The sequence below is a fragment of the Dermacentor variabilis genome, chromosome 8 (assembly GCF_050947875.1).
Source record: "Dermacentor variabilis isolate Ectoservices chromosome 8, ASM5094787v1, whole genome shotgun sequence".
Lineage (NCBI taxonomy): Eukaryota > Metazoa > Arthropoda > Arachnida > Ixodida > Ixodidae > Dermacentor > Dermacentor variabilis.
The window spans coordinates 168,514,452-168,529,700 of NC_134575.1; the positions used below are offsets into that span (position 1 = coordinate 168,514,452).

Consider the following 15,249-nt stretch of genomic DNA (forward strand, 5'->3'; position numbering starts at 1 on the left):
ACAAATACAGTTGTTTCTGATTCGACCCCTTTTCGCCATTATCCCTCGGCTATTGGTAAAAAGTTTTCGGGCTGCGCCCACTTCACCTACCTCTCACCCGACGTCACAAAACCGCAAGAACTCACCGCGTCAGAGTGACGTGTACGCGATAAAGATGCATTAATATGCCGAACAAAACTGAATTTTCTTCGGAATAGCCACAGGCTGCCCCGTTCCGAACGGAATAGAAGATGGCTGCCGCAGATCACTCAGACGCTGACTACTCGCACCTGCCGGAGAGCATGGGTGTATTTGCGTATAATAAAGCTTCTTGCGTGGCCGTGTAACGGTTTCAAGCACTTTCGGCACATTTGCCCCCTCATTCTACCAACTCTTCTTTGCTGAGGGTCCGTTTTAGCGTCATTCTTGAGCTTCCGTCGCATGCCGCCGCGATTTTCGACCAGCCACCGCAAGCTAAGTAAGGGAAAGCCGACGAATCGTAGACGCCGGTACCACCCTCTTCATCCGGTTATCGACTTTCAGTGCAGTGGCTGACCCCATCGAATTCCTCTCCACTTGAGCGTTCTCCTCGCCTCTTGTCAGCCAATTAGATACGACAAGCCGCTCAGTGTAGGCAATGTTATTCGTTTTTCAAGCAAACAAAAGTGACGCCCTATGAACGAAGAGAACGTTTGACTGGTCTGACAACCCTGCGGGTGACCGCCCGGTGCTTGCGTTGGTGGTTACGCAAATTTGACGTCAGGAGATTGGAATAGAAATATATTGGAATAGTTTTACGTTATAGGGCCCTAGCTCTGTGTTTGTGTGGTTGAACTTTGCGCCACCAGCTGGCGCCACCAATCTGGCCGCTCACGTTGACGCCCCCGCTAAACCGGAAAACCGCCCGCGCTTGCCCTAATACCGAACACGATAAAAGTCTCTAATATCGCGAGCTCTCACCGTACGCTGTGTAGCACGGGTGAGAGCGTGCGATGGGTGAGCCAAGCACGCTGGCTCCGTCTCACGCGCGCAAGGGGAGGAGGCGGGGATGAAGTACGCCGTCTTCCATCGTTCGCAACACACTGGTGTGGGAGCGGGAGGGGGGGGGGGGGTTCTGCTCCAGCGGCGGGGGCGTATGGCGCGACTGAGCTCCGTCGCGAGGGCCCTACTTTGAAAGCGACCTGCGATGGGGTTAGACTGTAGGTGTGCCGATGGCTTAGAGCTTCGTGTGTGCTGTGTTTTCGCCACTTAATTTGTGCTGAAAGGAGAAACAGCACGAAGGTCTGCTCACTTGCTGCCGCCGCGCATCCTCGTGCCAACGTTTTGACAGAGAGTGTCCAGGGTCATCAAGTCAGATGTGTTCATATTCTCCTGTGCGTGCGCGACACCGTACTTGGTAACTTAGTCCCTAAGCGAATGTTTACAAATTTATACGGCCAATAAATCTACTATCTTTACTTCACAAAGGTGTCGAATAATTTGCTATCGCAATCAATACTGCGCCTTTCGGGCCAAGCTACGGCTCTCTTTTCCTTGCTGGATCGACCGTCTGTCATTCCTTTTTGAGTTCGGCGATTTCGCTTACTTTCGACTACTATTTCTCATTATCTTAACCCTTCGTTCCTATATTCCGTGGCCTTCGGTTCGAAGTCTCTGTATTATACTATAAATATATAAGCTAAAAAGTAATGACCTTATTGTATTCCCATGGCACGGTAGATTACGTCACTCAGGGCTACGATCCCCTTAGGAAAATTAGGTTATATGAACAGCTAGTAGCGGAGCTGCGGCCGCGTGTACCACTAACACTTACCAGCATAGGAAGCTGACTTCGTCCCCTCCTAGGTGCAAGTACTGGTCCGGAAACACGCGCGCAACCTCGGCGAAGAAATGGCCAAGAAAAGCGTATGTCTCGTTGCGCGTCGGGTCAACCGGCCCAAGCCGGCCATTCGGCACGTGGCCATCATAGCACGTGGTCAGCAGCTCGGGATATGCCTCGCCCCAGGAAAGCGTGTGGCCTGAGGGAACGGCAGGGAAGACGAGGCAGACAGTGGTTTATAATGATTACAATTTTTGCATACTTTATTTGCACATGTCAAGATCACAAACGAAAACAAACATGCAAACAATATAGAAGATAGAGGGTGACAAGATAAAATAATTAAATTTTCTTTCATGCAACAGCTTACTGGTAGAAAATGCTGCGTAGAAGTGAAAAACTGGCAGTGCTACTAAGGCTCGATTGCAAAAGCAGCTCCCTGTAAAAAACACTAATTCACGTTACCAGAAATATTGAATTGCGTTTTAAGGAGCATACTCAAAAACAAAACTTCTTTTACATCCTGCATTAGTAAGAACGGCTGCGCAAAGCAAAAAAGTACATATGCTGTTATGTATTAGGATGTGAATGACTCTCTCTGGAGAACAAATTATTAAAATACGTTAGTACAAGACTCCATGTAGGCGGTACGAAATGAAGGCGCATGTTCCACGCAACACTCGGCACGACAGTACATCTGAAGTGAATGAAGTATTCATGAAGTCATTCTTAAGCGTAGTCTATTTTGTGCCTGAACGTCTTGCATACAGAAAATGTTCACCCCTGAGACATGGATGTATCAGGGATTCCACGAGTGGAATCCAACAAGAAAAGACGGTCATGAACAACATGGAATGGGTATGTATAGCACACTGCGTGATAACCACGTGTGGTCCTTATAAGTGTCACACTCTACTGAAGAGCTGGCGCGTGCGCTCGCATGACAGGCGAGCCTAGGACGACACAATGCCTTCACATTTCATGTCCAGATTTGTTGCACAAATCCTTGCCACTGCTTCGACTGCTATAGAAATCAATGTCCAATGGTTCCACAGGAATAGGCTGTCCGTGCTGACTAAAGCCATTCCAACCAATCAGTGCACGCTCTATGGTCACTACTCCATGTTCTGCTAAGGAGTCTCAGCGAATCTTAGTCCGCATCTATAGCCACTATAGTCACCATCGCGCTTGACCACTCGATCGCAACGTAAATTCGGGCGAACGCTTTAAAGCATGCATATTCGGTATTTCACGTTATCTCATTTCTATCGTACCAAATCCATAAACAACGCCCAGCATGGGAGCATCCGCAGCTTCGAAAGTAGTGCCACCTTTCATACTGATGTACATTACTGAAATAAATCTCGGTGTCATGCCAGCTCGACGCAAAAGGCAAGCCATTTTCTCACAATCACGCAACACCGTAAAAGCCTCTCTCTCTCCCGCCGCCCCCCCCCCCCATTTACAATGCTGATTTCATACCAAAACCACTCTTACAATTTGTACAATTTGTTAGCGCACCGCACCAAAAAGTGATGAACTGCATGATTTTCACGTTATCAAAAGCGTCAGGCACGAATTCAGGTCTGCATGCATAACCTTTGAAGTTTTCAGCGCAGAAACTTGAAGAACGGGAAAAATTCCACATACACACTCCAACGGCTTACGGGAAGACGGATAACGAACGGCCGTTCCCACCTTTTTCGCACATCAGCGGAGCACTAACGCACACTTCGCCAAACTTTTCTATTGCTCTCGATCCAATTATCACTAGCGTCATTTCGACATTCTGCCTCTGCACAACAAATCATTTATCAAATCGCGTCAGGAAAGAACAGCCTTCGAGATCACTCTGACATTATTGTCAAAAAATAACGCGACGGCTGGTTGGCCGCGTACTGCGGCACTTCAGCTGCAGCACGCTTGCTTCTTTTTCATGAATGCGTTGTAGCGCGCAGGCAGAAGGACGAAATTACAAGATTATTAATTGAGTCGGAACAATAGATAATCTGACAAAGAGTGTGTTAGTATTCTTTCGATATCCTTATCGTGGAAAGAAACATTATTCTTCCCTGGTTCATAGAATTCACGTGCTTGATGTTCTCTTGGGAATAAAAAGCCGTGATTCGCGTTTTTATAAGTTTCTGCGCTAAATACTGGAAAAAAAAGTACAAACAATGCACAAATCCAGCACCTGCAAAGCTCATTCACAAGCAGTCGCCTTTCAGCCGGCCCAACTATAACTCGCTCATGAGATAAACGAGATGAAAGGGGGTTAACCGAGGGGCCCGATTTTTATTAGTCATATCATGAGAAGCCAACAAACACTGACACCAAGGACAACATAGGGGAAATTACTTGTGCTTAATAAACGAAATAAAGAAACGATAAATTAACGGAAATTAAATTGAATGAAGAAACAACTTGCCGCAGGTGGGAGCCGAACCCACAACCTTCGCATTTCATCCACTTGCATTTCATCCAAGTTGTTTTTTCATCCACTTTAATTTCCGTTAATTTATCGTTTCTTTATTTCATTTATCAAGCACAAGTAATTCCCCCATTTTGTCCTTGGTGTCAGTGTTTGTTGGCTTCTCATGATATTGCTCATGAGATGTGACATAGTGTGAAATTAATTGCTTGTCACTGAATACGAACTCCCGGACATCTTTAAGATATGCCAAAGTATGTTGGCTATTAGTATTTTCGTTGTTCTTTGTACTCTGCGAGAATTTTTCCATCATGGCCGTTCACTGAACCTTTCATTTCAATTACCAATTGCCAATTGTCAAGTGCCAATTTAACTACTGCAGTGGGTATGTGAAATGAAAAAAAGGAATAGACGATGTAATGGTGTTGGATCGATGACAAGCTACCGCCCACAATGGAAATAGACGAGCCACTTGTCTGGGGTCGCTAGTACTCATCTTAGCCGCGGTTTCACTATGCTTTAACCATGAAGGAATCCAGACTTGTCCCGTTCTTTATGCTGTTTAGCGAAATATAACTTTAACAAGTTATTTTAACGCCGCTCCAATGTGTTCTTTTGGTAGAAGAGACAAATAATTATTTAAAGAAAATTCGTAGCGTTATTCATGGTTATTCGTCTGTATAAACTACTACAAAAACAAAATAAGTCTTACCGGCTAAAGCTAAAGTATCTATGTCTGATTACTCCACGCGAAAGATATGTGCCGTTCTGACTGAGCATCGCTGAATCTTTAGGGACGAGCCACAGCTAAATCAAAAGAAAATATCAAGACAGCCCTCTCTCACCAGGCGTGTCGAATTCGGCCATAACTCGAATGCCTCTGGCAGCGGCTTCGTCAATAACGTACTGCACTTCAGTGGGCTTGTACACGTGAGTCTCGGGGTCAAAGGCCCCCTGAAACATCGGTTAAAAGCACTGTTATTGCGCTGTGAATAAGCTAGAGCTGCATTGTCATTGAACCACCTGCAGAAAAAGGTTCGCGTTTACGCACTTGCCTTTACGTGAGCTCCAGCTTCCCACCCCAGTCAAAGCCGAAGTGTATCGGGTCAGGCTTTGAGACGCATACTCTACTTCATTTTAGCAGTTCACATCATCAGTGTGACAAAAGCTGATGAGTGAGTGAGTAAAGGCTTTATTAACAATCACGAAAATAATGCATGATGGTTGGGGCCCCTATTACAGGGCCTCACTGGCACGAGCGACTCGCTCAGCTTGGTCCAGAAGGGCCAATTGGCTCTCCCGACCCTCATCCGCTAGCCATGCCTGCCACTGCCTATTCCGCATTAGTGGATGTTGGTGTAGCTGATGAAGTCTGATAAATTCATTGCCTGTTACACATCATAATTCATGAATTTTTTAGCCTTACGTAAAATCGTCATTTTAATTTTATATAAATATTGATACAGCACTACTGACGTAAACGCCAAAGTGCAAACGCTGTAGAAAAGAACGAAGAAAAAGGTATCGTTCCGTATGCGAGTTGTCGATATTTTGTTGGTCTTGCATCTAAGTAGTTTATCGGCTGTGAAGTACGTCACGTTGTGTTTTACGTACCTAACAATACATCACAGAACACTAAACATTGTATTGCTCCCCCTAACTGGCATGCTGCATATTGGCGCTATCAAATTAAGGTTGCTGTTTCTCTAATCGAACCCATATGCAATACGCACTATGCAACATGCACCATGCTATACTTGGTTATATTATGTCTACTTATGTTTTTTGCTTACTTATGAGGCTTACGATTTGTTTATTATCGGTTGTACAGGATTTTGTATCGATTGCGGTTGTATCGGTTATGATTACTGAGGTATGGTCGATAAACTGTACTCCTACGTGTACCGGCCCGTCCGCTCCCTGTAAGGGCCTGTATAAGGTTGACAGTATTTTTCAAATAAAATATTAAATAAATAATTTATCTCGAACGTAAAAAATGCTCGAAATATATTTCTTGCTTCTATCCGCTCAAATTAAGGCACTCATCCAAGCTCCCAACAATTCTGAACTTAAACTTACAGAGCAAACACCTAAGACGGACCACAAAAGGGAGATACGACGCACACTGGCGCTCACTAATAAATTTATTTCTGCGTCGTCTGTGCATATATAAACCCTAGTCCACACAAACGCGCAGGCGCACAGGTTACATTACTGAGATCTGCCAAATTATTACAAACGCGAACGTAGGAATTCAAATTCATGTTGGTGCAGGGAAAAAGATATATCATTGATGCAATTATCGCCTTGTCTTTTTATGTGGTAGGCCTTTAATGCAAGCCGCGCATGCTCGTCCTTGCTTTTGCCAAGTATCACCGTCCGATCAAGTCGCGCCTCACAATTGCTGCAAGAGTTTATATGCGTAAAAAGGTGAGCTCCTCTATCTACATTTTTGTTTACATTTTGCGCATGTTCCCTGGGTCGCTCATTGACGCATGCCCTGTCTGGCGAACGCACGTCTTACCACATGACAGTGGAATGGCATAAACAACGCCGACAGCACACGACACGTATGAGGCACCATGCCGAATTTGGCATCCTCCTCTGGTCTCTCCGCAGGTGAGGGAGCGTAGCTTTGAAACTTATTAGCCGCCGAAAAAGCTAAAGGAACGCCATGCCTGCAAGCAACTTTCTTGAGTTGATGAATGACCTTATGTGGATAAGGGACCACTGCAGGCCTTCCCGTTTCACGTACGTCATGTCATGTTTCACTTACGTGTGAACGTCATGTGTGTTCGGAGTATCAACCCCGTGCGAAAAAGGAACTTTTGTCCTTTAAGTCTGCGCACTCGAAGATTGTGAAAAGAGGCATTGCGTCCTCATGTATGGAATTGGCTCTTAAGAGTTAGTGTGTGTAGAAGATGCAAGAAAGTTTTGATAATCAGATCAGCCGACTTCTGGCAGCTGGGTTCCCTATGTCGCTTTTGACTGCCGTGGTTGAAGCTGTGATTCAGTGTAGAAAAACCCCAAACAGGCCCGCCGTCAAACGTGAAACGCGAAGGTCTGCGGTGGTCTCTTATATACATGAGGTCACCCATCAACTCAAGAAAGTAGCTTGCAGGCATGGCGTTCCTTTAGCTTTTCCTGCGCCTAGCAAGCTTTCAAAGCTATGCTACCGGACCTGCGCGGTTGTGTGGCCTAGGCTTTATGTATGCATCGACGACAAAGAAATAAAGAAGTTTTTAGTCAGCACCAGTGTGTGTCCTATCTTCCTTTTGTGGTCCGTCTTAGGTGCTTGCGCTGTAAGTTTAAGTTAAGAATTATGTACCAAGTAGGCCTAAATGAAGTTTTACTGAAACTCCCGACAATTCTGCCCCACAATAGCGGTGCTTCATTTGTATTTTTAATTTGTTTACAGAAATTGTTCTTTATTACGCATTGTGCGACAGAGAAATTTGGTTGTTAATAAGTTATTGCAGCTGTCATCATCCTCATCTTCATCATCACCATAATCATAATAAGCCTATTTTATATCCATTGCAGGGCGAAGGCCTCTCGCTGCGATCTCCAGTTACCCCTGTCCTGAGCCAGCCGAGTCCAACTAGAACCCGCGAATTTCCCAATTTCATAGCCCCAGCTAGTCATCAGCCATTCTCCACTGCGCTTCCCTTCTATTGGGACCTACTCCGTCACCCCAATGGTACACCGGTTATATACCCGCACATTACATGACCTGCGCAGCTCCATCTTTTTTTCTCTTCGTGTCAATTAGAATATCGGCTATATCCGTTTTCTCTGTGATCCAAACCGCTATATTTCTGTCTGTCAACGTTATGCCACGCATTCTTCGTTCCATCGCTCTTTGCGGGTTCTTTATTTTGTTCTGAAGCTTCTTTGCCAGTCTACAAGTTTGTAGCGATTGTATTTTAGTTTCGTTCTTTCAGCAAGAAGGCCCGATAGCTTAAACAAAGTAGAACCGCATCAACACACATATGAGATCCATGCATGTCATCTAATACGAGGGCGAAAACAAGAGCTCGCCATCCATCCACACGCTGACATGCATTGGTGTCGTTCCCATTGCTTTCCGCTATTCCATCAAGAGCGTATAGCCTATAACCAACGACAATTCAACGTAACACTTGTAACACTTATTACTCGACTTGTCTTGTTCACTGTAACTCACATTCGAGGAATTAATGTGAGATGCTTTAAAGATTAATCGCGATTATTAACCTTGAAGCAGTCTTCACAGATCTCTTTGTACGATCTCTTTGTAATTTGCACTAATTCGGAAAATCCAAATGTTAATAAAATGGAATTGGCGTGATCGTTTACTTGATTACTCCAAGACGACCGCTACATGATGGAACACGACGTGACTTAGTTTATGAGAATTGTTCCTTGAATAGATCTTTGTAGCGACCAGTCGTGGTTTTTTGGTATCGAATTATTTTTGTCTCGTAATAAATTAGACAACTTGACGCATTATGTCACGCTGAACACACAACAGGTGTCGAAATGACGCTCGGGATAAAAAAGAAAGCATCAACCTAACGTGTAGCTATGTACAAAGCAGTAGTATTGCGTGATAAGAGAAAGAAAAACGCGGAGTAAATCCCGGATACACTCGTTCAAATTAGGCGAGCTTAAAATTGGAAGCCGAATTGTACATTTACTCAGCAATAACTATGGGCAGATGCCGAAAGTAGGGTAGTCTACAAAGAAAAGAAATAAAGTGAATATTTAGTAAACTGCTCTATGCAAGAGTAAGATTGTGTTAAAGCAGGATTAGTTGGCATAGGCGAAGTTAAGAAAACTCCACGTAGTTGACAGTGAAAAAACATCTGACGAAGTCGCCCTCTATAAAGTCATTCTTTTCAAATACAGTCCTATCACTCTAAAAGCTAAATTAAATTTGCCATCTACTTTACCTTACTGTTCATTTGTTTCTGCCTCAACTTTGGAACTGTTCTTAGAAAGCATCCACAGGAGACACAAAACAAACGAACTTGGGGCTCATAAAAAAACCGCTTAGTTTACAGCGCGCATTGAACATTACATTCGACGCAACCTTAATCGCAATATTTATCATTTTCATCAGCTTTTCCTCCCCATATATAATGTTTCATTGACCGTGTGTCGCACTAATTGACCCCATTCACTGAGTGTGAGTTTCCTAATGTCCTCGAAGCACCTACTCGTCTGCCGCCTTCCACTGCGTCTTCCTAGTGTTGAAGCTCTTAGACTCATAAGTCTCATAGACCATCCGCTTTGTGCCCCACGCATTACAAACCTGCCCACCTATGCAAAAGGATTTCCTTTGTAGATTCCAGCTACCCTCGGGTGCATGAAAATTTTCGCTGTCATGAACCTCGCTCCACCTTGCGGACTTCCGCAGAACTCATTTGCCACGGTAATGACACGTTCATGGGTGACGTGACATCCACAAGAAAATATTCTGGCCAATGCTGCTGAAACGTTCTGTATGCATTACAATAATTTCATATGTTCTCTATATAATTTATTAGAAATCTATATAAAATTCTAGTAAATTCCGCATAATTTCCATAATAACTCTTCGGTTAAAACATCACCCGTTCCATGTAAATTAAACTACGGGGTTTCACGTGCTAAAATAACGAACCGATTATGAGACACGCCCACCGGTTATCTAATCTACGCATTAGATGACCTGCTCAGCTCCATCTTTTTCTCCTAATCTCAATCATAATATCGGCTATCCCTGTTTGCTCTCTGATCCACAGCGCTCTCTTCCTGTGTCTTAACATTACGCCCTGCTTTCTTGGTTCCATTAGTGTTTGCGCGGACCTTAATTTGCTCAAGAGGCTCCATGTTTCCGCCCCATATGTTAGCACCAGTAGAATGCTCTGGTTATGCACCATTCTTTTCAATGGTAATGGTAAGCTTCTAGTCAGGATCTGACAACGTCTGCTCCAATGTCTGTATGCGCTCCAAGCCATTTTTATTATTCTGTAAATTTCCTTCTCATGATCAGGGTCACCTGAGAGTAATTGATCTAGGTAAACATACTCCTTCACAAACTATAGAGGCCCGCTGGCGATCCTCAACTCTTGTTCCCTTGCTAGGCTTTTGATCAATATCTTTGTCTTCTGCATGATAATCTTCAACCCCACTCTTACACTTTCTTTGTTAAGGTCCTCAGTCATTTTTTTGTAATTCGTCCCCAGTGTTGCTGAACATGACAATGTCATCTGCGAACCGATGGTCGCTGAGATATTCACCGTTGATGCTTCCCAGTTTAATAGCGAAGCACGCAGTGAATAGCATCGGAGAGATTGCGTCTGGATTAGGTTCCACGTCCGCGCACATCATAATTAGCAAAGAAAGCACAAAATGCTTCACGTAGAGCAATAATGCTCACCAATTGTTTCGCCAAGCAAGGATAGAGTGGTGGATCGTGAACAAATTGATACGGCAGTTACAACTCCCTTCAAGAGCTGAAAAATAAAGGCGCTGACAAGACAATGGTGGGGTCTGCCTTACCTTTTCACTCAAGGAAGGGAACGTTCTGCTGACGAAGGGAAAAGACTGGTCGTCTGTAACGTGCCAGTGCAAGACATTCATCTTGTTGTAGGCCATGGCGTCCTGAAATCAGAATCGTCACTTGCATGGCAGACGAACTAGGCAGCCGCTAAGTTGGGGGAGTAATTACTTAAGATCGCAGTTTCGTGCCAATTGTGAATCAGTGACTAATGCAGACCCAGACATTGATGACGATTCGTCAACTTTTTGCGTCACGCACACGTCATCGAGCTAGGTTACCAAATCACTAAGAAAACTTCAAATTTCAGTGTTAAGAAATTACGCTAGAAAATAAAAAGTATATACACACGTACAAATATGTGCAAAATAATGAGAAAGCAGAAACAATTAAAACACAAGATAGAAAAACATTCCAGCAGAGACTGCTCCACAAGCATGGAGACCAAATGAATTCCTCGAACGCGACTAGAGGTGGGCTAACTGCCCGCAATATGAAGCGAGGGTCTGGGGAAAATGCTTGGCAAAGTGGTGAAAGGAACAACAAGCTGTAGCGTCTCCATTACCAAACGCAGAGAACATTTCGATGTGAACCGTGATCTTTCCTCTCCCAATTTACAATTAGGCTCCAATACCATTTTAGCACTCTTTTCTAACACACACTCACAATATTTACGGTACAGAGCCATTTCTCGGTCCGTCTCAGATGTCCTACGTTTCATTATTCACCACGACAAGACTCACCAATGTCTCAACGATTGACTTGAGTGGGAGGAAGTGCCTGGAAGTGTCGACGAGGAGGCCACGGTGCTTGAACCTTGGGGCGTCGTGGATGACAGTCTCGTTGACAGCGAACTGAACAGAGAGAAACGAGCAGAAAGTTATGGTTGAAGCGAAGTTATCTCCACTTCACATCATACAGCCCGGAGCACTTACGCAAAATGGGTGTTCTGTTCATGAAGCAGTCATTCGCTAATAGAAAACAGTTATTCGTTATTACAGGAAAGAGGTTGATTTAGTGCGTATGCTGTTAGTTGCGCTGCTAATGCGTTAAATAGAATTACATGGGCGCTATAACGTAAAACCATTTCAACCTTTTCTATTCCAATTCTGCAATCAGCCCTCGACGATTGGTAAAAAACTTTTTTGGACCACCCCCACTTAACCTGTCTCTCACGCGACGTCATGAAAACCGTGATAGCTCCCCATCTGATATGACGTGTACACACTGATTATGTAGAAGTTTACCGAACAAAACAAAAATACTTATTTCTGATTCGACGCCTTTTCGCCATAGCCCTCGGCTATTGGTCCAAAGTTTTCGGGCTGCACCCACTTCACCTGCCTCTCACGTGACGTCACAAAACCGCAAGAACTTACCGCGTCGAAGTGACGTGTACGCGTTAAAGATACATTAATATGCCGAACGAAAGTGAATTTTCTTCTGAATAGCCGCAGGCTGCCCGTTCCGAAGGGAATAAAAGATGGCTGCCACCCATCGCTCCGGCACTGGCTACTCGCCCCTGCCGGAGAGCATGGGTTTATGTGCGTCTAATAAAACTTTTTGCGTGGCCGTGTAACGTTTTTTAGCACTTTCGGCACGTTTACGACCTCGTTCTGCCAACACTTCGTTGCCGAGGATCCGTTTCAGCGTCATTCTTAAGCTTCCGTTGCGTGCCGCCTCAATTTTCGACGAGCCACCGCAAGATAGTAAGAAAAAGCGGACCAACCGCAGACGCCGGCACCACCCTTTTGATCCGGTTATCGATATTCAGTGCAGTGGCCCGGCCCCATCAAGTCCCTCTCCACTTGAGCGTGCACCTCGCCTCTTGTCAGCCAATTAGATAAGACAAGCCGCTCAGTGTAGGCAATGTTATTCGTTTTTCAAGGTTTTTCAACGAGGAGAGCGTTTGATTGGTCTATTCAGACAATCCTGCGTGTGACCGCCCGATCCTTACGTCGGCGGTTACGCAAATTTCACGTCAGGAGATTGGGATAAAACATATTGGAATAGCTTTACGTTATAGGGCCCCATGTCGAAACGAAATAAAGGAAGATTGTGTTGCGTTCTTGAGCATATGTCGCGTCACAATTATGCCTTCATGTTAACTAAAGTAGTTAGAAGGAATCAGCGGCAGCCAATATTGGTAACAGCGGTAACTGTCTAACGGAAATATGCGCAGTAAGATACAGTTCATATTGTCATTTAGTGGCGACGGAGAAGAACACAAACTGCTAATAACTGAACTTTTCATTAGACGAACCTGTGCCCACCAAAGGAAGCTACAATAAAAGCACAACGATAGCGTCAAGCACAGTCGGCGACCGCCGAAGATCTGATCAGCGGCCCAAGCGCGTCCGCTTTTACACATCACTCGTTGGAGGTTCTAACATAGAGAAAGACGTTCAACAAGAGCGCGCATTCCCATAGAGCCTGGCGGCCAAATTGACCGTAGCGCACCAAGCCGCCCGCATCAATACCTGAACCAGACTTCCGGTTTTGATTCTGGCCGCCCACGTTTTGAACGTGAGGCCGGCTGCGCTGATCGGCGTGGCATGTTTTTTTTTTCCCATTCTACTGCTGAACAGTGCGCGGTTTTGGTGCGGAATCGTTTTATTATATAGTGAAAAGTATTGCCAACGATCTTTACAAGTCTCCATCGAATCTGTGGCTCGTGAAAGTTCATAAAGTAGACGCAAAACAACTTCTGAAACTATGAAATGTTTATTTTGCTCTCTCTTTCTATATAGATATGCTCGTTTCGGGTTTTTGTGCATTCATTCAACGTTGTGGCACCAGGTAAGCAGCAGTGGTTCCCGTGCGAAGCTCGACCGCACGACAACACATGAAAAAGAAGTAAATTACAAGCATGTGCATATTGGTGTTTAGACCTTATAGGAATACTTCCCTATTGGCATATAGGAATATAGGATTACAGAAATGTGCATAAGTTGTGAGTGGGTGGCATAGCAAACAAGAGAAATTAACTTTTAAACACATGACGTAGAAAAACCGGATTGATCTCAAAGGGTACCATAAAATATGAAGAAAGCATCTCATTGCCAAGCACTAGCCCAATCCCGGCCATTATTTCCTGCACTTTAGGAGCCCGAATACACGGGCGACTACGTGTCTTGAAAACAACTTGGCCTCAGCTGACGCGATAGTATGCAAAGTACAGTAGGCAGCCACAGCACAGGCTCTCAGCTATATTGCGCTAGACGCTTTCCGAAGGTCTTCTGTTCGCCCTCAAGACAAATGCGTGGGTGCAAAGGTTGTTTTCAGTCATTCAGAAGACAATCTTCGATTTACAAGTACCTAGTTCTTGAGCTCCTCCGGTTAATTTTTTGCGTGTTCTACCAGCGCAAGCAATACACTCTTGCGTTATCACTCCTGCCAATCGCTAGTTTCGTTTTCCAGAAGCGCGAGTACTGAAATAAGGCATATGTTGTTGCGGGGCCACAAGAAGCGTCACGAACTTGTTCCAGTAAAATTCAGTACACGCGAAAATAACTGCGTCCCATGGCCGAGGTGCTTTTCGCTAACTTCGCCACAACGCCAGGCGTGGCGAGTGTGCATCAGAAGGGTCCGAAAACGTAATGAAATTAATCTTAAAGAACTCAGTGCTCTTCTACTCTGTGAGGAAGGATGACCAGCGAAGCTTTGTATGTGGGCCCCCTAATAACTGCTTCAGCTCCGCCGCGGCTCGGCCAAGCATTGCATTATCTTCGAGATCGGGCCCCATATGGCTTGGCTTGACGCCTGCTTCACCTCCTCCGCGGGACGAGGTGAAGCAGGCGCCTGCACTGTCTTCGGGATCGGTCCACGCATGAAAAATTTTTGGTCTACGCGTGGAGACGATTCGCCAGATCCTAGCCATAGAGAGCTTCGCTGTAATAATGTTGGGGTCAGAGAAAGCGTCACGAACTTGTCTTATCAAGATTCAGTACAAGGGAAACTAACTGCGTCACACGGCCGCGCTGCTTTTCGCAAATTGCGTCACAAAGTCAGGTGCAGTGAGCGCGCCCATAAACTACCGAAATAAGTTACAATAATGTTATTACCTATAGAAAGCGTCACAAACATCTCCCTTAACTCCAGTTACCTGCGCCAGAAGGTACGAGCTGTTATTCGCTGACTGGTCACAAGTATCGGTTCCGGGCAGTAAGCCTAATCGCTTGAAATTAGTTGCAGATTGTCAAACAAACTTCCTCACCTTACGGTAGTCCACTAGTGCAGAGGTGAGTTTAGAAGCGCAGAAGGAACACAAGAATATGCCGGGAGCCCAACAAACCAAGTTACATAACAAAGAAGAAATAAACAAGACATACAGAAGGGTCGCCGAACAGGCGAACTTCCCACTTGCATCCGGCCTCGCTCGCTTCTGTGCCGTCTCTGACGCATGACGGATGATCTGGCGCGTCTGGCGTGCTGTTATGCTTGTTGCCACGCAATGCAAGAAGAATAACTCACAAAGTATAAGTTCATTTCGGT

At 45.0% G+C, this 15,249-nt stretch overlaps 1 protein-coding gene across 3 annotated transcripts in view; it reads right to left on the reverse strand.

The window, feature by feature from the left end:
• Positions 1-15,249, reverse strand: part of LOC142590718 (beta-hexosaminidase subunit alpha-like) — a 190,130-nt gene that overhangs the window by 66,775 nt on the left and 108,106 nt on the right. For all 3 annotated transcript variants that reach the window (XM_075703143.1, XM_075703144.1, XM_075703146.1), the window contains 4 exons: positions 11,499-11,609; positions 10,758-10,859; positions 5,075-5,183; positions 1,793-1,997 (listed from right to left, as the gene is read on the reverse strand). In XM_075703143.1, the coding sequence (XP_075559258.1) occupies positions 1,793-1,997; positions 5,075-5,183; positions 10,758-10,859; positions 11,499-11,609 (527 nt within the window). The remainder of the gene's footprint in view (positions 1-1,792; positions 1,998-5,074; positions 5,184-10,757; positions 10,860-11,498; positions 11,610-15,249) is intronic.